At 45.6% G+C, this 15,688-nt stretch overlaps 1 protein-coding gene across 2 annotated transcripts in view; it reads right to left on the bottom strand.

Annotated features, from left to right (window-relative positions):
- Window positions 1–6,307: 6,307 nt before the first annotated feature.
- LOC132883661 (flavin-containing monooxygenase 5-like) overlaps window positions 6,308–15,688 on the bottom strand; it is a 42,695-nt gene continuing 33,314 nt past the window's right edge. For both annotated transcript variants that reach the window (XM_060917550.1, XM_060917549.1), the window contains exons 6-9: window positions 14,282–14,478; window positions 7,479–7,834; window positions 7,218–7,290; window positions 6,308–7,085 (exon numbers count right to left, since the gene is read on the bottom strand). In XM_060917550.1, coding sequence (XP_060773533.1) covers window positions 6,656–7,085; window positions 7,218–7,290; window positions 7,479–7,834; window positions 14,282–14,478 — 1,056 coding nt within the window. In that variant the 3' untranslated portion in view covers window positions 6,308–6,655. The remainder of the gene's footprint in view (window positions 7,086–7,217; window positions 7,291–7,478; window positions 7,835–14,281; window positions 14,479–15,688) is intronic.

Genomic DNA, 15,688 nt, shown 5'->3' with positions numbered 1-15,688 from the left:
TGGAGTCCAGAACATTGTAAGGAAGCTACTTTCGCTGTCAAGTTTACATTGGAGGAAGGCCTCACGCGTATCCACCAGAGAGAATATGCGGGCCTTGGGCAGCTTGTAGAGGACATCATCTAGTGTAGGCATGATATAGTGAGATCTTTTCAGTGCTTTATTCAATGGCTTTGGGTCAATGCAGATTCGAATTTTATCAGGTTTTTTAATGATTACCATGTTACTAATCCAATCCGTAGGCTCTGTCACAGAGATTAAGTGGCCCTCTCTCTCGTGTCTGTCCAGTTCTGCTTTTACCGCTGTTTTGAGGGCTATTGGGACATTGCGTGGTGGGCACTGAACCGGTGTGATGGACTCATTTAAATCAAAGTGGACTTCACCAGGTAGTGACTCGATGGGTGAGGAGAAGACATCATCATACCTGCTGGTGAGCCGCTGCTTAGTGAGAGATCCAGGAAAAATGTCTTCCATCTTGTGGAGTTCCTCAGGGATGGTAAAGTGCATCAGACCCAGACGTTCACATGTTGAGCCCGACAGCAATGGATACTGGTTAGTCTCCACGATCTCAAACTGTAATGGGTAAGTGTGTCCCTTTATTGTGCAATTCGTCCTGAACAGTCCAAGTGAAGTCATGACCTCGCCAGAGTAAAGCCTCAGCCTAGTTTGGCTTGGCGCTAGTGTCCCTTTTGGAGCCACTTTCATCTTTTCTTTGAGGCTCATAACATTACAAGTAGCTCCAGAGTCCAATTGACACTTTAGCCTGACACCGTCCATTCTTAAATTCACAAACCACTTCTTCCCTTGTTGTCTGTCTGTCATTGTGGCTGAAGTCATATATAAGTATGCTTCTTCTTGCTCATTGTCCTGTAATGTGTCTTCTGCAGTGTCTACTACATTTAAGCGTGGCTGCATAGTCTGTTTTTTTTAGACACACGCTGGCAAAGTGGTTGGGTGTTCCGCAGTGGCGACATGTTTTGCCGAATGCAGGGCATGCATCCCTCCCTGCTTTGTGCTGATGTCCGCAATATTTGCAGTTCCCTGCCACCTCTCTTGTTCGTGGTTTGTTGAACTTGTGGGAGCTGCGCGCAGGTTGTCTGGAGTCTGCGGCATGTATTGTGTCGTCGGATTTCTGAGCTAATGCTCTCATGCGTGCATCTGTTAGCTCTGCTGCATGGCACATATCAATGGCTGAGGCAAGCGTAAGGTCTTTCTCTCTCAGCAGGCGGCGGCGCGTGCCCTCATCTGCTATTCCAAGGACTAGCCTGTCTCTTATGAGCTCCTCTTTTAGCTCTCCGTAGTTACAAGTAGCCGCCTTTTCTCTCAGTCTAATCACGTATGCATCTATCAGTTCTCCCTCCTCTTGCTTCTGACTTCCAAAGACGAAACGCTCAAAAATGACATTTTTCACAGGTTTGAAGTACTTTCCCAAAGCTGTCAAAATGTCCTTTACATTCTTCCCTTGCTCCTCAGTTAAGTGCAGATTGTGTTTATAGATGTGCCTACATTCACTGCCCATAACCCTTCTCAGCGTCGCTGCCTTTACTTCTGCTTCTTTTTCGGATAATCCAGAAGCCAACATGTAGTCTTCAAAGTCCTCCTTGAACGTGTCCCAATTGGCAGCGACGTCCCCGGAGAGTTTCATTTCAGCCGGCAGTGGTATCGCGTTCAGGTTGGCAGCCATTTTCGTGTTAGCCTTTGCGCCGTTTATTTAGCCGATAACTAATGAGCAAAAAACTTCCGTCGCTATATTAGGAATCTCACTAACTTTCCCAAGCTTCTGACACCATGTTTGTGTGTAATGCTTGACACACAGAGTCAGGGAAACCGCTTTACCCAAGCACAGGTTTAATGGCCTGTTGCAAATACAACTGTACAACGAGAGAACATGTTGTCATGCTGTGTACTAGGTTTCTCATCGGTTACCCGAGCCACCAACAGGTGGCGCAGCTTACCTCATAACACCCGCCTTTCGCCCGTAGTCAGCTGGGATAGGCTCCAGCTTGCCTGCGACCCTGTAGAACAGGATAAAGCGGCTACAGATAATGAGATAAATGGGTACCAGTAAATCCTGCCATATTTTTAAGTGGGATTCACTGTAATTGAACTGATCTAGAAATAATACAGGCTATGTGTTGTTTTTTCTTACATCCTTAGCTACTTATATTTCATGATGATTTAAATAATGTTTTAAAACTTAAAACTGACTTCAAATTAAATAACATTTAAAAAATTAGTTGAGATATTTTGGCAAGTACAGAGTTTTGAGTGATTGCTGATTGTGGGACATGTTTATTATAAGAATATATGCTTAGTCATGGACAACACTATCAGTTTTTATGTTAACTTTGTCCTCTCTTTGATCCCGTTGATTGCAAACAACCTGCCTTGTACCTTCTTCTTTTTTTTTGTTCAGGCCCAAATAATTTATTTAGAATGGCAGGGTTAAATGAACCTATCTGCCCTAAATTTATACTACTAAAGGAAGGCTGTCTGTCTGTCTGTTCACCTCTGCAAATCAACATGGCGAGATGCACAGACTCCATACTTTACACATGGATTGGTGACACCCCAGAGGGGCCCAAGACAACATTTTTGATTTTGCAAAATATGGGATTAGTGCTAATCCAACACATTATTCATTTCCCAGAGGTTACATGCTCACGCTAACACGCTGCATGCAGCCTCGGCAGGGAATCCCCTCCCTGGAGACTTCTGCTCGGGCCGAGTCTACATCACTGAGGAGATGCGGGGAGCAATTTACATCATTTTGACAGAACACAGTGAAAACATATATATCACATGTGTCCACTCAACCCAATTCCAAGCAGCTGTATGACCAAACCCTAAGACCAACACAGCCTCTGTGAAGAGCACCATTCAGAGGAAATCAGGTTCACGAGCAATAACTACTAGTACAATCTAAACTGATCAAAGTTTGAAAAAGCGCAATTAAATGACGTACAGTGGATATAAAAAGTGTACACACCCCGTTAAAATGATCGGTTTTTCTGATGTAAAAAAAAAAATGAGACCATGATAAATAATTTCAAAACTTTTCCCACCTTTAGTGTGACCTATAACCTGTACAATTCAATTGAAAAACAAACAAATCTGTTAGGGGGAAAAACATAAAAAAAACATACAGTAAGCTGGTTGCACAAGTGTGCACACCCTTAATCTAATACTTTGTTGAAGCACCTTGTGATATAATTACAGCATTCAGTCTTTTTGGGTCAGAGTCTATCAGCCTGCCACATCTAGACTTGACCATATTTGCCCACTCTTGCTTGCAAAAGCACTCCAAATCGGTCAGATTGCGAGGGCATCTCTTGTGCACAGTCCTCTTCAGGTCACCCCACAGATTTTCAATTGGATTCAGGTCTGGGCTCTGGCTGGGTCATTGTCGTGCTGAAAGATGAAATTCCTCTTCATCTTCAGCTTTCTAGCAGACACCTGAAGGTTTTGGGCCAAAATTGACTGGTATTTAGAACTGTTCATAATTCCCTCCACCTTGACTAAAGCCCCTGTTCCAGCTGAAGAAAAACAACCCCAAAACATGATGCTACCGCCACCATGCTTCACCGTGGGTATGGTGTTCTTTTGGTGATGCGCAGTATTGTTTTTGCGCCAAGCATACCTTTTGGAATTGTGCCCAAAAAGTTCAACCTTGGTTTCATCAGACCATAACACATTTTCCCACATGCTTTTGGGAGAGTTGATGTATTTTCTTACAAAATTTAGCCAGGTCTGGATGTTTTTCTTTGACCCTACCTCATTGTCCAGACATATGGAAAATATGGGAGATTGTTGTCACATGTAGTACACAACCAGTACTTGCCAGAAATTACTGCAGCTCCTTCAGTGTTGCTGTAGGCCTCTTGGCAGCCTCTCTGACCAGTTTTCATCTTGTCCTTTTCATCAGTTTTGGAGGGACGTCCAGTTCCCACTTATGTCACTGTTGTCCCATATTTTCTCCACTTCTTGACTGTCTTCACTGTGCTCCATGGTATATCTAATGCCGTGGAAATTTTTTGTACCCTTCTCCTGACTGATACCTTTCAACAATGAGATCCCTTTGATGCTTTGTAAGCTCTCTGTGAACCCTGGCTTTTGCTGGAGGATGCAACTGAGTAAATGTCTGAACTTTATTTGGGGTTAATCAGAGCCATTTTAATTGACGGCAGGTGTGAACCCAAAAAGATTGAATGCTGTAATTAAATCAAAGGGTGCTTCAACAAAGTATTAGTTTAAGTGTGTGCACACTTATGCAACCAGCTTATTGTACATTTTTTAAAATGCTTTCCCCCCCAAACAGATTTGTTTGTTTTTCAATTGAATTGTACAGGTTATAGGTCACATTAAAGGTGGGAAAAGTTTTGAAATTATTTACTGTGGTCTCATTTTTTTTTTACATTAGAAAAACCTATAATTTTAACAGGGTGTGTACACTTTATATCCACTGTAGGTATGAAAGTGCTATAAGCATCACTGGTCCATTCTGCTTTTCTTTGGTCACAAAAATCACTCCTTGTTATAAATGATTTAATGAAAAATGGCATGAGATTTAATGAGCGTTTAATGAAGTGTTACAAGACTCAATCAAGCTTCACAGAAATATTTGTATACACTCGTACTGTAATTCATTCAGAATTTAGACAATTAAGATGGTCAGTATATCAAAGAAAAAATCCAATTATGCCAATAAAAATAATAAAGCATTTAGTGAAAATATAAAGCATCATAATCTAAAACACTTGTTGCTATAATATGAACAATGTGCAGGAAGTTGTGCAAAAATAAACTTCTATTCCATCATTGAAATGAAATGATTTTATAATGTTAATAATTAGTGCTGTCAAAAATGTCGCGTTATTAACGCGTTAACTTGACTCAATTTTAACGGCGATAATTTTTTTTATCGCGAGATTAACGCTCTGTGATATGATGTAGGTTTTTCATAAGCTTTTGAAACTGCCAGGAACTTGGAACAAAGACTTTGCAAAAAAAAAAAAAAAACGATAGCAGCTAGACTGTAATGCCACGCCCCGCACAGCCAGAGTCCTCTGTCCTCCCCAAAGAACCAGCGCGGGCAGGGCGCGCTAGTAGAGATGGGATTTATGGCTCTTTGATGGGATCCGCATCTTTGTGATCCGTTCTTTGAAAAGAGCCGTTCAAAAGACTGGCTCATTTGGCTCTTTTTAAATATTCATTCAGTTTTAAGAAGACAGCGTCTAAAGAAGCCAGATCCCTCTGAACTGTAAACTCAATGCTATCCCAGAAATCCTTCCTGTAATATGCAAATTTGGCCGCCTCTGATTGGACAGCGCGACGCATCAACAGGCAGAAAGTGTAAAAGTACAAAATGTGTTAAGTGAGCTGAAACAGTAAAGATCAGATTGAATGCAATATTTATCAACGAACAACTTAAACTTAATATAATAGTGTACTTTATATTATAATCAAGCATGTCAAGCCTACCGTCACTGTGTAACCTATCTCTCTGATTAGAGACTCAAACAGTAAATCATTTCACTCATGGTTCTCTTGCTAGCCCCGCTCCGGTGTTCGGCTTAGGTTTCACTTTGCAGTGGCTGTGTCAAGACGTGTTATGCTTTGCAATTAAAAAAAAAAAAAAATTGGTACAAAGCAAGCCCATTCACTTTTTTATGCTGATAAGAGAATTACAATGGTTTTTTATGTGACAAAAATGTGCGATTAAATTGCGATTAATCGCGAGTTAACTATGACTATCGCGATTAAATATTTTAATCGCTTGACAGCACTATTAATAATATACATAACCATGTGAGAAAGTCAACTTATCTGGTATTCATTAGAAAATAAGTTGCATGTTTAATTTAAAAAAAGCCATAAGACATAATTATGTAACATGTACCAAAATTATGTAAAATTATAAAAGGGTATGGTTACATTTCTAAAATTAGCACTTGCAGCCTTGAATGAGAGGCATATACAGTGTCTTGCAAAAGTATTCATCCCCCTAACATGAAGCAACCCATCTAACTTGAAGGAGTTAGAGCAGTTTTGCCTTGAGGAATGGGCAAAAATCCCAGTGGCTCAATGTGCTAAGCTAATAGAGACATACCCCAAGAAACTTGCAGCTGTAATTGCAGCAAAAGGTGGCTCAACAAAGTATTGACTTTGGGGTGAATACCTATGCAAACTCCAGATTTCTGTTTTTCATCTTAATTATTGCTTGTGTCACAATAAAAAAATTTGAATGTGTGGTAGGAATGTTGTGTAAATCAAATGGTGCTCTTCCCCCCCCCCCCCCCCCCCCCCAAAAAAAAATTCCATTTTAATTCCAGCTTGTAATGTGACAAAACAGGACAAACACCAAGGGGGATGAATACTTTTGCAAGACACTGTAAAGAACCACTATAGGATGCTTTTAAGTCTGTTATGTGAAAACAATAGTACTGGTCTCCAATGGAGTAGAATATGTGTACTTAGATATTTAAATTGTGAATCATTATATAGCAAGCATTTCATTATGCTGTTGCTGAGGCTTTAAAAGTTTAACAGGAAACGTTCAAGACAATTTTATTTGATGTAATCTTACTCTCTTAGCCCTATGATGCTAGCAGGAGAAGGAACCTCTGAGCTGTTATGAAATAAATCACTGCATTAGTGATCACTGTTTCACCACAGGCAGAGGCAGATAAGATTTTAGCCTCTCCAAGAAGGACATGATGTCTGGGAAGAAACTAGACAGGTTGAACCTGCTGAAGTAGGCAGATGACAGTAGAGCAGCAGCAGACACAGACAGGAGCAGAGGGAGATGGGAACGACGTGACTCCTGCACTGGGGCACTGCGTGTCTGCAGCGGCTGGGAAATACGTTTCCACTGGGTGAAGATAGCCTGACGAGCTCCATCCCACAGACCTGGCCCACACAGCCGAAACTGGTACGGGGTGCAGGGACCGAACAGGATTCTCAAACCCAAACCAGGATCAGTCAGGAATATCCACAGGAGGTTGGGACGCACACCTATTTGCATGGCCAACTCATCAATGTAGGGGAGGTAATCTACCTGGATGGTATGCCTCTGGGAGGTTACATACCTGAAGAAGAAGGATGCCAAAGTACAGCGTTATCCTCAGTATACCATTATCCTCTTTAAAAACACTGTGGCTTGTTTTTTAATTCTTCATACAGACAGTGAGTTTTCCCCCAGATATATAACTGTACATTACCTCTTAGACATACAGTCCTCCTTCTTTTTGATGTCTTTCAGCATGTTGCTCATTGATGGAAGCTTACTAAGCCCTATATGTCAACATTAAACAATAGAAGTCATATGCATGCAATTTCTGGCCACAGATTTTCTGGAAAAAAGCTCTGTCTATAAAACAGCTACATTCATAAAAAGCAAAACACCCCATTACAGACTAGCCTATAAGTCAATGCCCAGGAAACATGTAAACATGCTATTTTGAAACTTTAAACTCATTCACCTTTGAAGACACGTGTGGCCCAGCGAGCCTGCATCTCAGAGATGGGCATGATGGCTCCCAAAGGTTGGACGAGGCCAATGATAGCCAGTGTGGGTTTTTCAAGGCCTGGAGGGAATACATACTTATACAGGCGTGCCCTGTTCTCTTTGACCGAGATCAAATGGCTTTGCAGGAAGGGGAAAGAGAAGGAGTAGCCTGTGGCAAACACCACCAGGTCAATGTTGTCCTCAACAGTGCCGTCCTCAAAAACGACACTGGAGCCACGGAATTCATGCACATTTGGCTTTACCTTGATAGTGCCAGAAATAAGTCGATTTGGCAGATCATCATTAACCGTGGGGTGCTGACTGAAAAATCTGAAAGAATGTGACAAAGAAATGTGTTTAGTGAACTCTGAAGGATATATCCACAGACCTTCAGAGGATGTCTAATTTTATAAAGGCTCAAAAATCAATAGGTTATTAACTGTAGTCACTGGTTTTAGCAAAACAGTATATAAAAGGTGCTGTTTAACAAAAGGGCTGTGTCTGATTTAAATTTGGTTTTGGCCATCTCTAGTGAGATATAATGAACCCTACACTACAAGTGAGAGTAACACTGCTACAATAGCCCACAAGCATAAGTACGTCATCACTTGTTTATTGCAATGCATTATGGAGGATAGCCGGGATCGGTAGTTGTGCAATATAGTGGATGTTAGATGTCTGTGAAGATTCTCAATCATCCAGGTCATAGTAAACTGTGGGTGGTAGAAATGGGCAACTGGACTTGCTTGAAGATTCTTGAAAACGTTTCACCTCTCGTCCAAAAGGCTTCCTCAGTCAGACAGAACTGAGGAAGCCTTTTGGACGAGAGGTGAAACGTTTTCAAGAATCTTCAAGCAAGTCCAGTTGCCCATTTCTACCACCCACAGTGGATGTTAGATTAATTTTACATGAGAGCGATGTGAGAGGAGCAATTTTGCCATGCTTTGTTGTGGAAGACAATGAAATTGGTGATTTAAAGAGGTGGATAACATGTCAAGGGTTTACAGCAGAAAATTTGAATCCAAATCAAGCTTGGTGAGAAGGTAAGACATAAGTAACAAGAATTCGTACAACCTAGAGATTGACCGAGTCGACCACACTGTACAACATCAAATCTCAGAATGTCTTATCAAAACATTTATAAATGAGTGAGGAGTTAAATAAAACTTGATATCAGGAAACATTACAAAAAAAAAAAGTCTTTGGAAACCCGCTGATCTGCTGTGACATGTTCAGTAGAAATGCATTTATTTCAATAAATGCCGCTAGTGAGGTACACTCGAACGAGAACCTTTCGTAGTTTGGGAGGTTTATCGGCCTGACGGGCTAATTCGGCTGCCGAGTGCTTTGGTATGTTGAGAGGCAAAGGCTTCTTCGTTTTACAGGCTTTGGAATATCGCTAGTTTCAGACGATGAACCGTGTCGATTGTTATAATCTTCTATAACCGAAGACCATTCTGCAGACCATGGAAATATCGCTGGGTCACAGTTTAAGTACATCTTTGCGGGGGCGTGGTCAAGTGTCGGTCTGTGACCGGAGGGCGGAGTCAGGGAAGGTAAGTGGCAGAATCACTGCACCTGAGGTTAATTAACGTGTGTTTGTGTGTCTTCCCCAGTGACCACGCCCTATTTAAGGAGAGAGCGAGAGTAGAGGAGAGCTCTCTCCCACACCAGATGACTTGTGGCTGGGAGAGTGTATGTGAGTACTGAAAAATGCAAATAAAAAGAGTTTTTGGGAACTCAGTTCTGGCCTGCCGTCCTTCTGTGCTCCACCCACCTGCTCTGACTACTACAGTGGTGCCGAAACCCGGGACTGAGCACCGAAGAGAACAGCCCCATGGAGTCCTCCCCCTTCGCAGACCTGATCCACGCCCTCACCACGGCCCAACAGAGCCAGCACCAGGCACTGCTCGCCCTCCAAAAGGAGCAAGAACAATGGTTCGAGGCCCTGGTGCTGGCGCAACAGGAAGATCGTCAGGTGTTCTGGCACCTCCTCGCATCGGTGGGGTCCACCATCTCCACCGCTGTGGGCCCACTCCACCTCACCCCAATGAAGATGGGCCCGCACGATGACCCTGAGGCCTTCCTCACGCTATTTGAACAAGCAGCAGAGGCCTCGGGGTGGCTGGTGGAACAGTGCATGGCGCGCCTCCTCCCCCTGCTAACGGGCGAGACGCAGCTGGCTGCACTACAGCTCCCCGCCGACAGCCGGCTGGTCTACGCGGACCTGTGCAGGGCCGTCCTCCAGCGTGTGGGGCGCACCCCCGAACCACATCATCAGCGCTTCTGCGCTCTGCGCCTAGAGGAGGTCGGCCGCCCGTTCGCGTTTGGTCAGCAACTCCGGGATGCCTGCAGGCGGTGGCTGAGGGATGACAACCGCGACGCCAAGGGAGTCGTTGACCTGGTGGCACTGGAGCAGTTCATCGCGCAACTTCCCAAAGGAATGGCGGAGTGGGTCCAGTGCCATCGCCCGGCGTCGCTGGATCAGGCCATCGAGTTGGCGGAGGATCATTTGGCGACTGTTCCCGCGGCAGGATCACAGATCCCCTCTTCGCTTCTCTCCTCTCTCTCTCCCCCTCCCCTTCTGTGTCTTGTCCTCGCCCCGTTCCCCCACCGCGGAGGCGGGGGCCAGCTCCCTCACAGCCGGTCCGCCGCACCCGCGGTGTCCTCCTGTTTCCCACTTCCGTGTCTGTCTCTCCCCCCCCTCAGGTGAGTGAGCCCCAGAGTACCGGTGCAGAGAGAAAGCCCGGGCCGGTTTGCTGGCGCTACGGGGAGCCGGGGCATCTCCAGCATCAATGCTCGGCAAAGGAGGTGGGCGCAGTGTTCCGGATCCCCGACGTGCCAGGAGCCGCCCTCGATCAGGCCGGAGCGTATCGCATACCGGTGAGTATCCAAGGGTTATACATATCAGGCTTTGGTGACTCTGGCTGTAATCAGACCTCAATCCACCAAAGCCTGGTGCAAGACGAGGCATTGGGGGGAGCACAGGGGGTGAAGGTGTTGTGTGTGTGCACGGGGATGTTCACAGCTACCCTTTAGTGTCGGTCCACATTTTTTTCAGAGGGGGAAAAATTTAGAGTAAAGGCGGCAGTTAATCCTCACCTCACCCACTCGATAATTTTGGGGACTGATTGGCCGGGATTCGGGGAGTTAATGAGTCATTTAGTAAAGAGTGGGTCCTGCCATATTTCAGCAAGGGGAGGTCCCGGTGTTGCTTTGGCGGGAGCAGCTGTCACAGAGCTGTCTACGTCATCTCCGCGTCAGAGTGAGGAGTCGCCGGCTCCTCCTCCCTCTCTCGGGGAATCTCTCGCGGATTTCCCATTAGAGCAGTTGCGAGACGAGACTCTGCGGCATGCGTTTGACCAAGTGAGAGTAATCGATGGTCAAACGCTCCAGCCAAACGCCACCCCGTCCTTCCCCTATTTTTCTATTATGAAGGATAGGTTATACCGAGTGACGCAGGACACTCAAACTAAAGAACAAATCACGCAGCTCTTGATTCCAAAAAGCCGCCGGGAATTGGTATTCCAGGTGGCTCACTTTAATCCCATGGCTGGACACTTAGGGCAGGATAAAACACTAGCCCGAATAATGGCCCGGTTCTATTGGCCAGGGATTCGCGGTGATGTCCGTAAGTGGTGTATGGCGTGCCGCGAATGCCAGTTAGTAAATCCAGCGGCCATTCCAAAAGCACCTTTGCGCCCTCTCCCATTAATCGAGACCCCGTTCGAAAGAATTGGGATGGATCTCGTCGGGCCATTAGATCGGTCAACACGAGGGTACCGCTTTATTTTATTTCTGGTGGACTATGCAACGCGATACCCGGAAGCAGTGCCTCTTTGCAATATCTCAGCACGCAGTATTGCGGAAGCGCTCTTCCGCGTCATCTCCCAAGTTGGAATCCCAAAAGAGATTCTGACTGACCAAGGCACCTCGTTTATGTCACGTACACTGAACGAACTGTATGGGTTGTTGGGTATTAAGCCGATCCGCACCAGTGTGTATCACCCACAAACGGACGGTTTAGTTGAACGGTTCAATCGCACCCTCAAGAATATAATAAAATTTGTAAGTGAGGACGCACGTAATTGGGATAAATGGCTCGAACCCTTGTTATTCGCAGTGCGAGAGGTCCCACAAGCCTCCACGGGGTTCTCCCCGTTTGAATTATTATATGGGCGTAAGCCATGCAGCATTCTAGATGTGCTGCGAGAAAATTGGGAGGAGGGACCTTCACCAAGTAAAAATGAAATTCAATACGTTATTGACCTGCGCACAAAACTCCACACACCTAACCCAGGAGAATTTGCGGCAGGCCCAAGAACGACAAACCCGCCTGTACGACAAGGGTATGCGCCTTAGGGAGTTCGCACCAGGAGATAAAGTATTCGTACTGTTGCCCACATTGAGCTCCAAATTGACTGCCAAGTGGCAAGGACCCTTTGAGGTCACACGGCGAGTCGGGGACATTGACTATGAGGTGAGGTGAATGGACAGGGGTGGGGCGCTACAGATTTACCACCTCAATCTGCTCAAACTCTGGAACAAGGAGGTCCCCGTGGCGTTGGTGTCGGTGGTTCTGGAGAAGGCGGAGCTGGGGCTGGAGGTTCAAAAGGGAGCATTGGCATCACATACCTCTCCGGTCCCCTGTGGAGACCACCTCTCCCCGACCCAACTCGCGGAGGTTGCCCAGTTGCAGACCAAGTTTTCGGACGTATTCTTGCCCCTGCCTGGCCGCACCAACCTCATAGAGCACCACATTGAGACGCCCCCGGGGGTGGTAGTGCGTAGCCGCCCTTACAGGCTACCCGAACACAAGAAAAAAGTGGTTCGGGAAGAACTCGAGGCCATGCTTGAATGGGCATCGTCGAGGAGTCCCACAGTGACTGGAGCAGCCCGGTGGTTCTGGTACCCAAGGCCGATGGGTCGGTCTGGTTCTGTGTAGACTATAGAAAAGTTCACGCGGTGTCTAAATTCGACGCGTACCCAATGCCTTGTATTGATGAGGTGCTCGATTGACTAGGCACGGCTCGCTTTTACTTGACACTGGATTTGACAAAGGGTTATTGGCAGATCCCCTTGACTCCATTATCCCGAGAAAAAACGGCCTTTTCCACACCGTTCGGCTTACACCAGTTTGTCACACTTCCTTTTGGGCTGTTTGGGGTGCCCGCTACGTTTCAGTGGCTGATGGATCGGGTCCTCCGCCCCCACGCCACCTATGCGGCAGCATATCTCGACGACATCATTATTTATAGTAATGACTGGCCGCGGCACCTACAACACCTGAGGGCCGTCCTTAGGTCATTGAGGCGAGCGGGTCTCACAGCCAACCCGAAGAAGTGTGCGATTGGGCGGGTGGAAGTACGGTATCTGGGCTTCCACTTGGGCAATGGGCAGGTGCGTCCCCAAATTAACAAGACAGCAGCAATTGTGGCCTGCCCGAGGCCCAAGACCAAAAAGGGGGCGAGACAGTTCCTGGGGCTGGCTGGCTATTATCGTAGGTTTATACCTAATTATTCGGACGTCACCAGCCCGCTGACTGATCTGACTAAAAAGGGGGCACCAGATCCGGTCCAGTGGACGGAGCAATGCCAGCGGGCTTTTTCTGAGGTAAAGGCTGCACTGTGTGGGGGGCCACTGTTACACTCCCCTGACTTTTCTCTCCCCTTTATGTTACAGACAGATGCATCGGACAGAGGGCTGGGGGCTGTTTTGTCCCAGGAAGTGGAGGGGGAGGACCGCCCGGTCCTGTATATCAGTAGGAAGCTGTCGGTGCATGAGGGGCGCTACAGCACTATTGAGAAGGAGTGCCTGGCAATCAAGTGGGCAGTCCTCGCCCTCTGTTACTACTTGCTGGCATGCCCTTTCACCCTCTGTTCGGACCACGCTCCCCTCCAGTGGCTCCACCGCATGAAGGATGCCAACACGCGGATCACCTGTTGGTATCTGGCACTCCAACCCTTTAACTTCAAGGTGATCCACAGGCCGGGGGCGCAGATGGTCGTGGCGGACTTCCTCTCCCATCGGGGGGGGGGTCGGCTGCAGGCCGGATGCCCGCCCGGCCTGAGTCGGGCGGTGGGGGTATGTGGTAGCGGGGGCATGGTCAAGCGTCGGTCTGTGACCGGAGGGCGGAGTCAGGGAAGGTAAGTGGCAGAATCACTGCACTGGAGGTTAATTAACATGCGTTTGTGTGTCTTCCCCAGTGACCGCGCCCTATTTAAGGAGAGAGCGAGAGTAGAGGAGAGCTCTCTCCCACACCAGATGACTTGTGCGTGTATGTGTGTGGCTGGGAGAGTGTATGTGAGTACTGAAAAGTGCAAATAAAAAGAGTTTTTTGGAACTCAGTTCTGGCCTGCCGTCTTTCTGTGCTCCACCCACCCGCTCTGACTGCTACAATCTTTTTCCCACCAGGGAAATGTAAGCTACAAACACTTGCCCATTTCGATTCAGTTGAAAGGTTTTCGTTGTTGATTAAACTTATCCATTTCTTCTCTTCTCCTCGACTGGCAGATGATAAAAGCTCAAATTAGGTGTTCTCTTTGTTGTGGAGACACAGTTAGCCACACAGCAATTCACTTCAGGCATGGTTAAAACCGGTTAGACAGAACAATGCAGTGTTTAACAGAGGTGAAAGTAAACAATATTGCGGCCCTGACACTGGGTATCGCCCATAATGCATTGCGGTAAACAAGCAATGACATAGTCAGGGGTTAGGGTTATTCCACTATTATGAAATGTACAATGCAAAAAAAATGTAAGCATTCATCACTCTACCTGTGTTTTGGCTTCAGCCCATACAGTGCATGATTAAACCTCGCATTGAGTTTCTTCTCTGCCATGTTGCACAAGAATCCAGAGGGCAGAATAGCATGGGCCATTCGATATACCCTGCTAAGTATCAGATCACTTGGAATACCATTGGTTCCTACACGATTCAGGACCCAGCAGCCTCTCCTAGTGCTCAGGAAAAGCTGAAGGAGCAGACAGGATTTATTTATTTTTAGACCAATGTTGAGTGAAATACTGAACATTATACCTTCATGTGCTCTGGCTTCATTGATTTTTGTCACTCAATGTGTTTGGAAATCCCAACTCCCCCCCAAATCACAGATTTAGATATGGTGGTATTAGATGAGGCAGTATAATCTCATCATTAGCAGAATAAATTAAATAAAGTGTCAGATATGGTTATGAAGGTCACTAGCACTCACTAATTTTACTTAAGTCATCATGATTCATAAGTTCTATCCAAAATAATCATTTCCAAACTCTGTTCTTCTTTTAATGCTTTCTAGCACTGTAGAAACTACACAGCTCAGAACCAGCAAAACTTTGTGAATGTTTACTAAGCTACTGCTCCTCACACAGCTGCCTTGTTAATAAATGCAATGAGTTTGCATCCTTCTTCAAAGGTAAAATTGAGAAAATACGGCAGAATATTGCTCATAATATATCTCAGTTGCAAAAAATTGAAAAACTGCAATCACCAATGACACAGATAGATAACTTCAACACAATGTCAGAATCTTGTTTAATTGATTATGAGACTCTTGAAAAAACTGTACAAAATCTCAGTTCCTCAACATCTGAATTGGACATTCTGCCCACCAACTTTTTTAAGTCTGTTCTTCATCTTATAATTACAGATGTGCTTCAAATTATAAATACATCCCTAGAGACTGGCGTTGTTTCTGTGTCCCTGAAAAAAGCCGTTGTAAAGCCCCTACTTAAAAAAATAATCTGGATCCTTCAGTATTAAATAACTACAGGCCAATATCAAATTTACCATTCATCGGGAAAATCCTTGAAAAAATTGTCTTCAATTAATTAACTGCCTTCTTGATATCAAACAGCCATTTTGATAATTTTCAGTCAGGATTTCGTGCCAATCATAGCACTGAAACAGCGCTGATTAAAGTTATAAATGACATGCGTCTTAATACTGATGCAGGCAAAACATCGGTCCTGGTATTAGTGGACCTCAGTGCAGCTTTTGATACTGTTGATCACAACATACTGCTATATCGACTTGAACACTGGGTTGGATTGACTGGTAAAGTTATCAATTGGTTAAATTCATACTTAAAAGATAGAAGTTTCTTTGTTACCATGGGAAATTGTTCTTCAACGTCAATGTCCTTGACCTGTGGTGTTCCCCAGGGGTCGATTCTTGGACCATTA

Source organism: Neoarius graeffei, chromosome 3 (genome assembly GCF_027579695.1).
Source record: "Neoarius graeffei isolate fNeoGra1 chromosome 3, fNeoGra1.pri, whole genome shotgun sequence".
Lineage (NCBI taxonomy): Eukaryota > Metazoa > Chordata > Actinopteri > Siluriformes > Ariidae > Neoarius > Neoarius graeffei.
The sequence above is the reverse complement of the archived record's forward strand: the minus strand, read 5'-3'. Positions and strand labels throughout refer to the sequence as shown.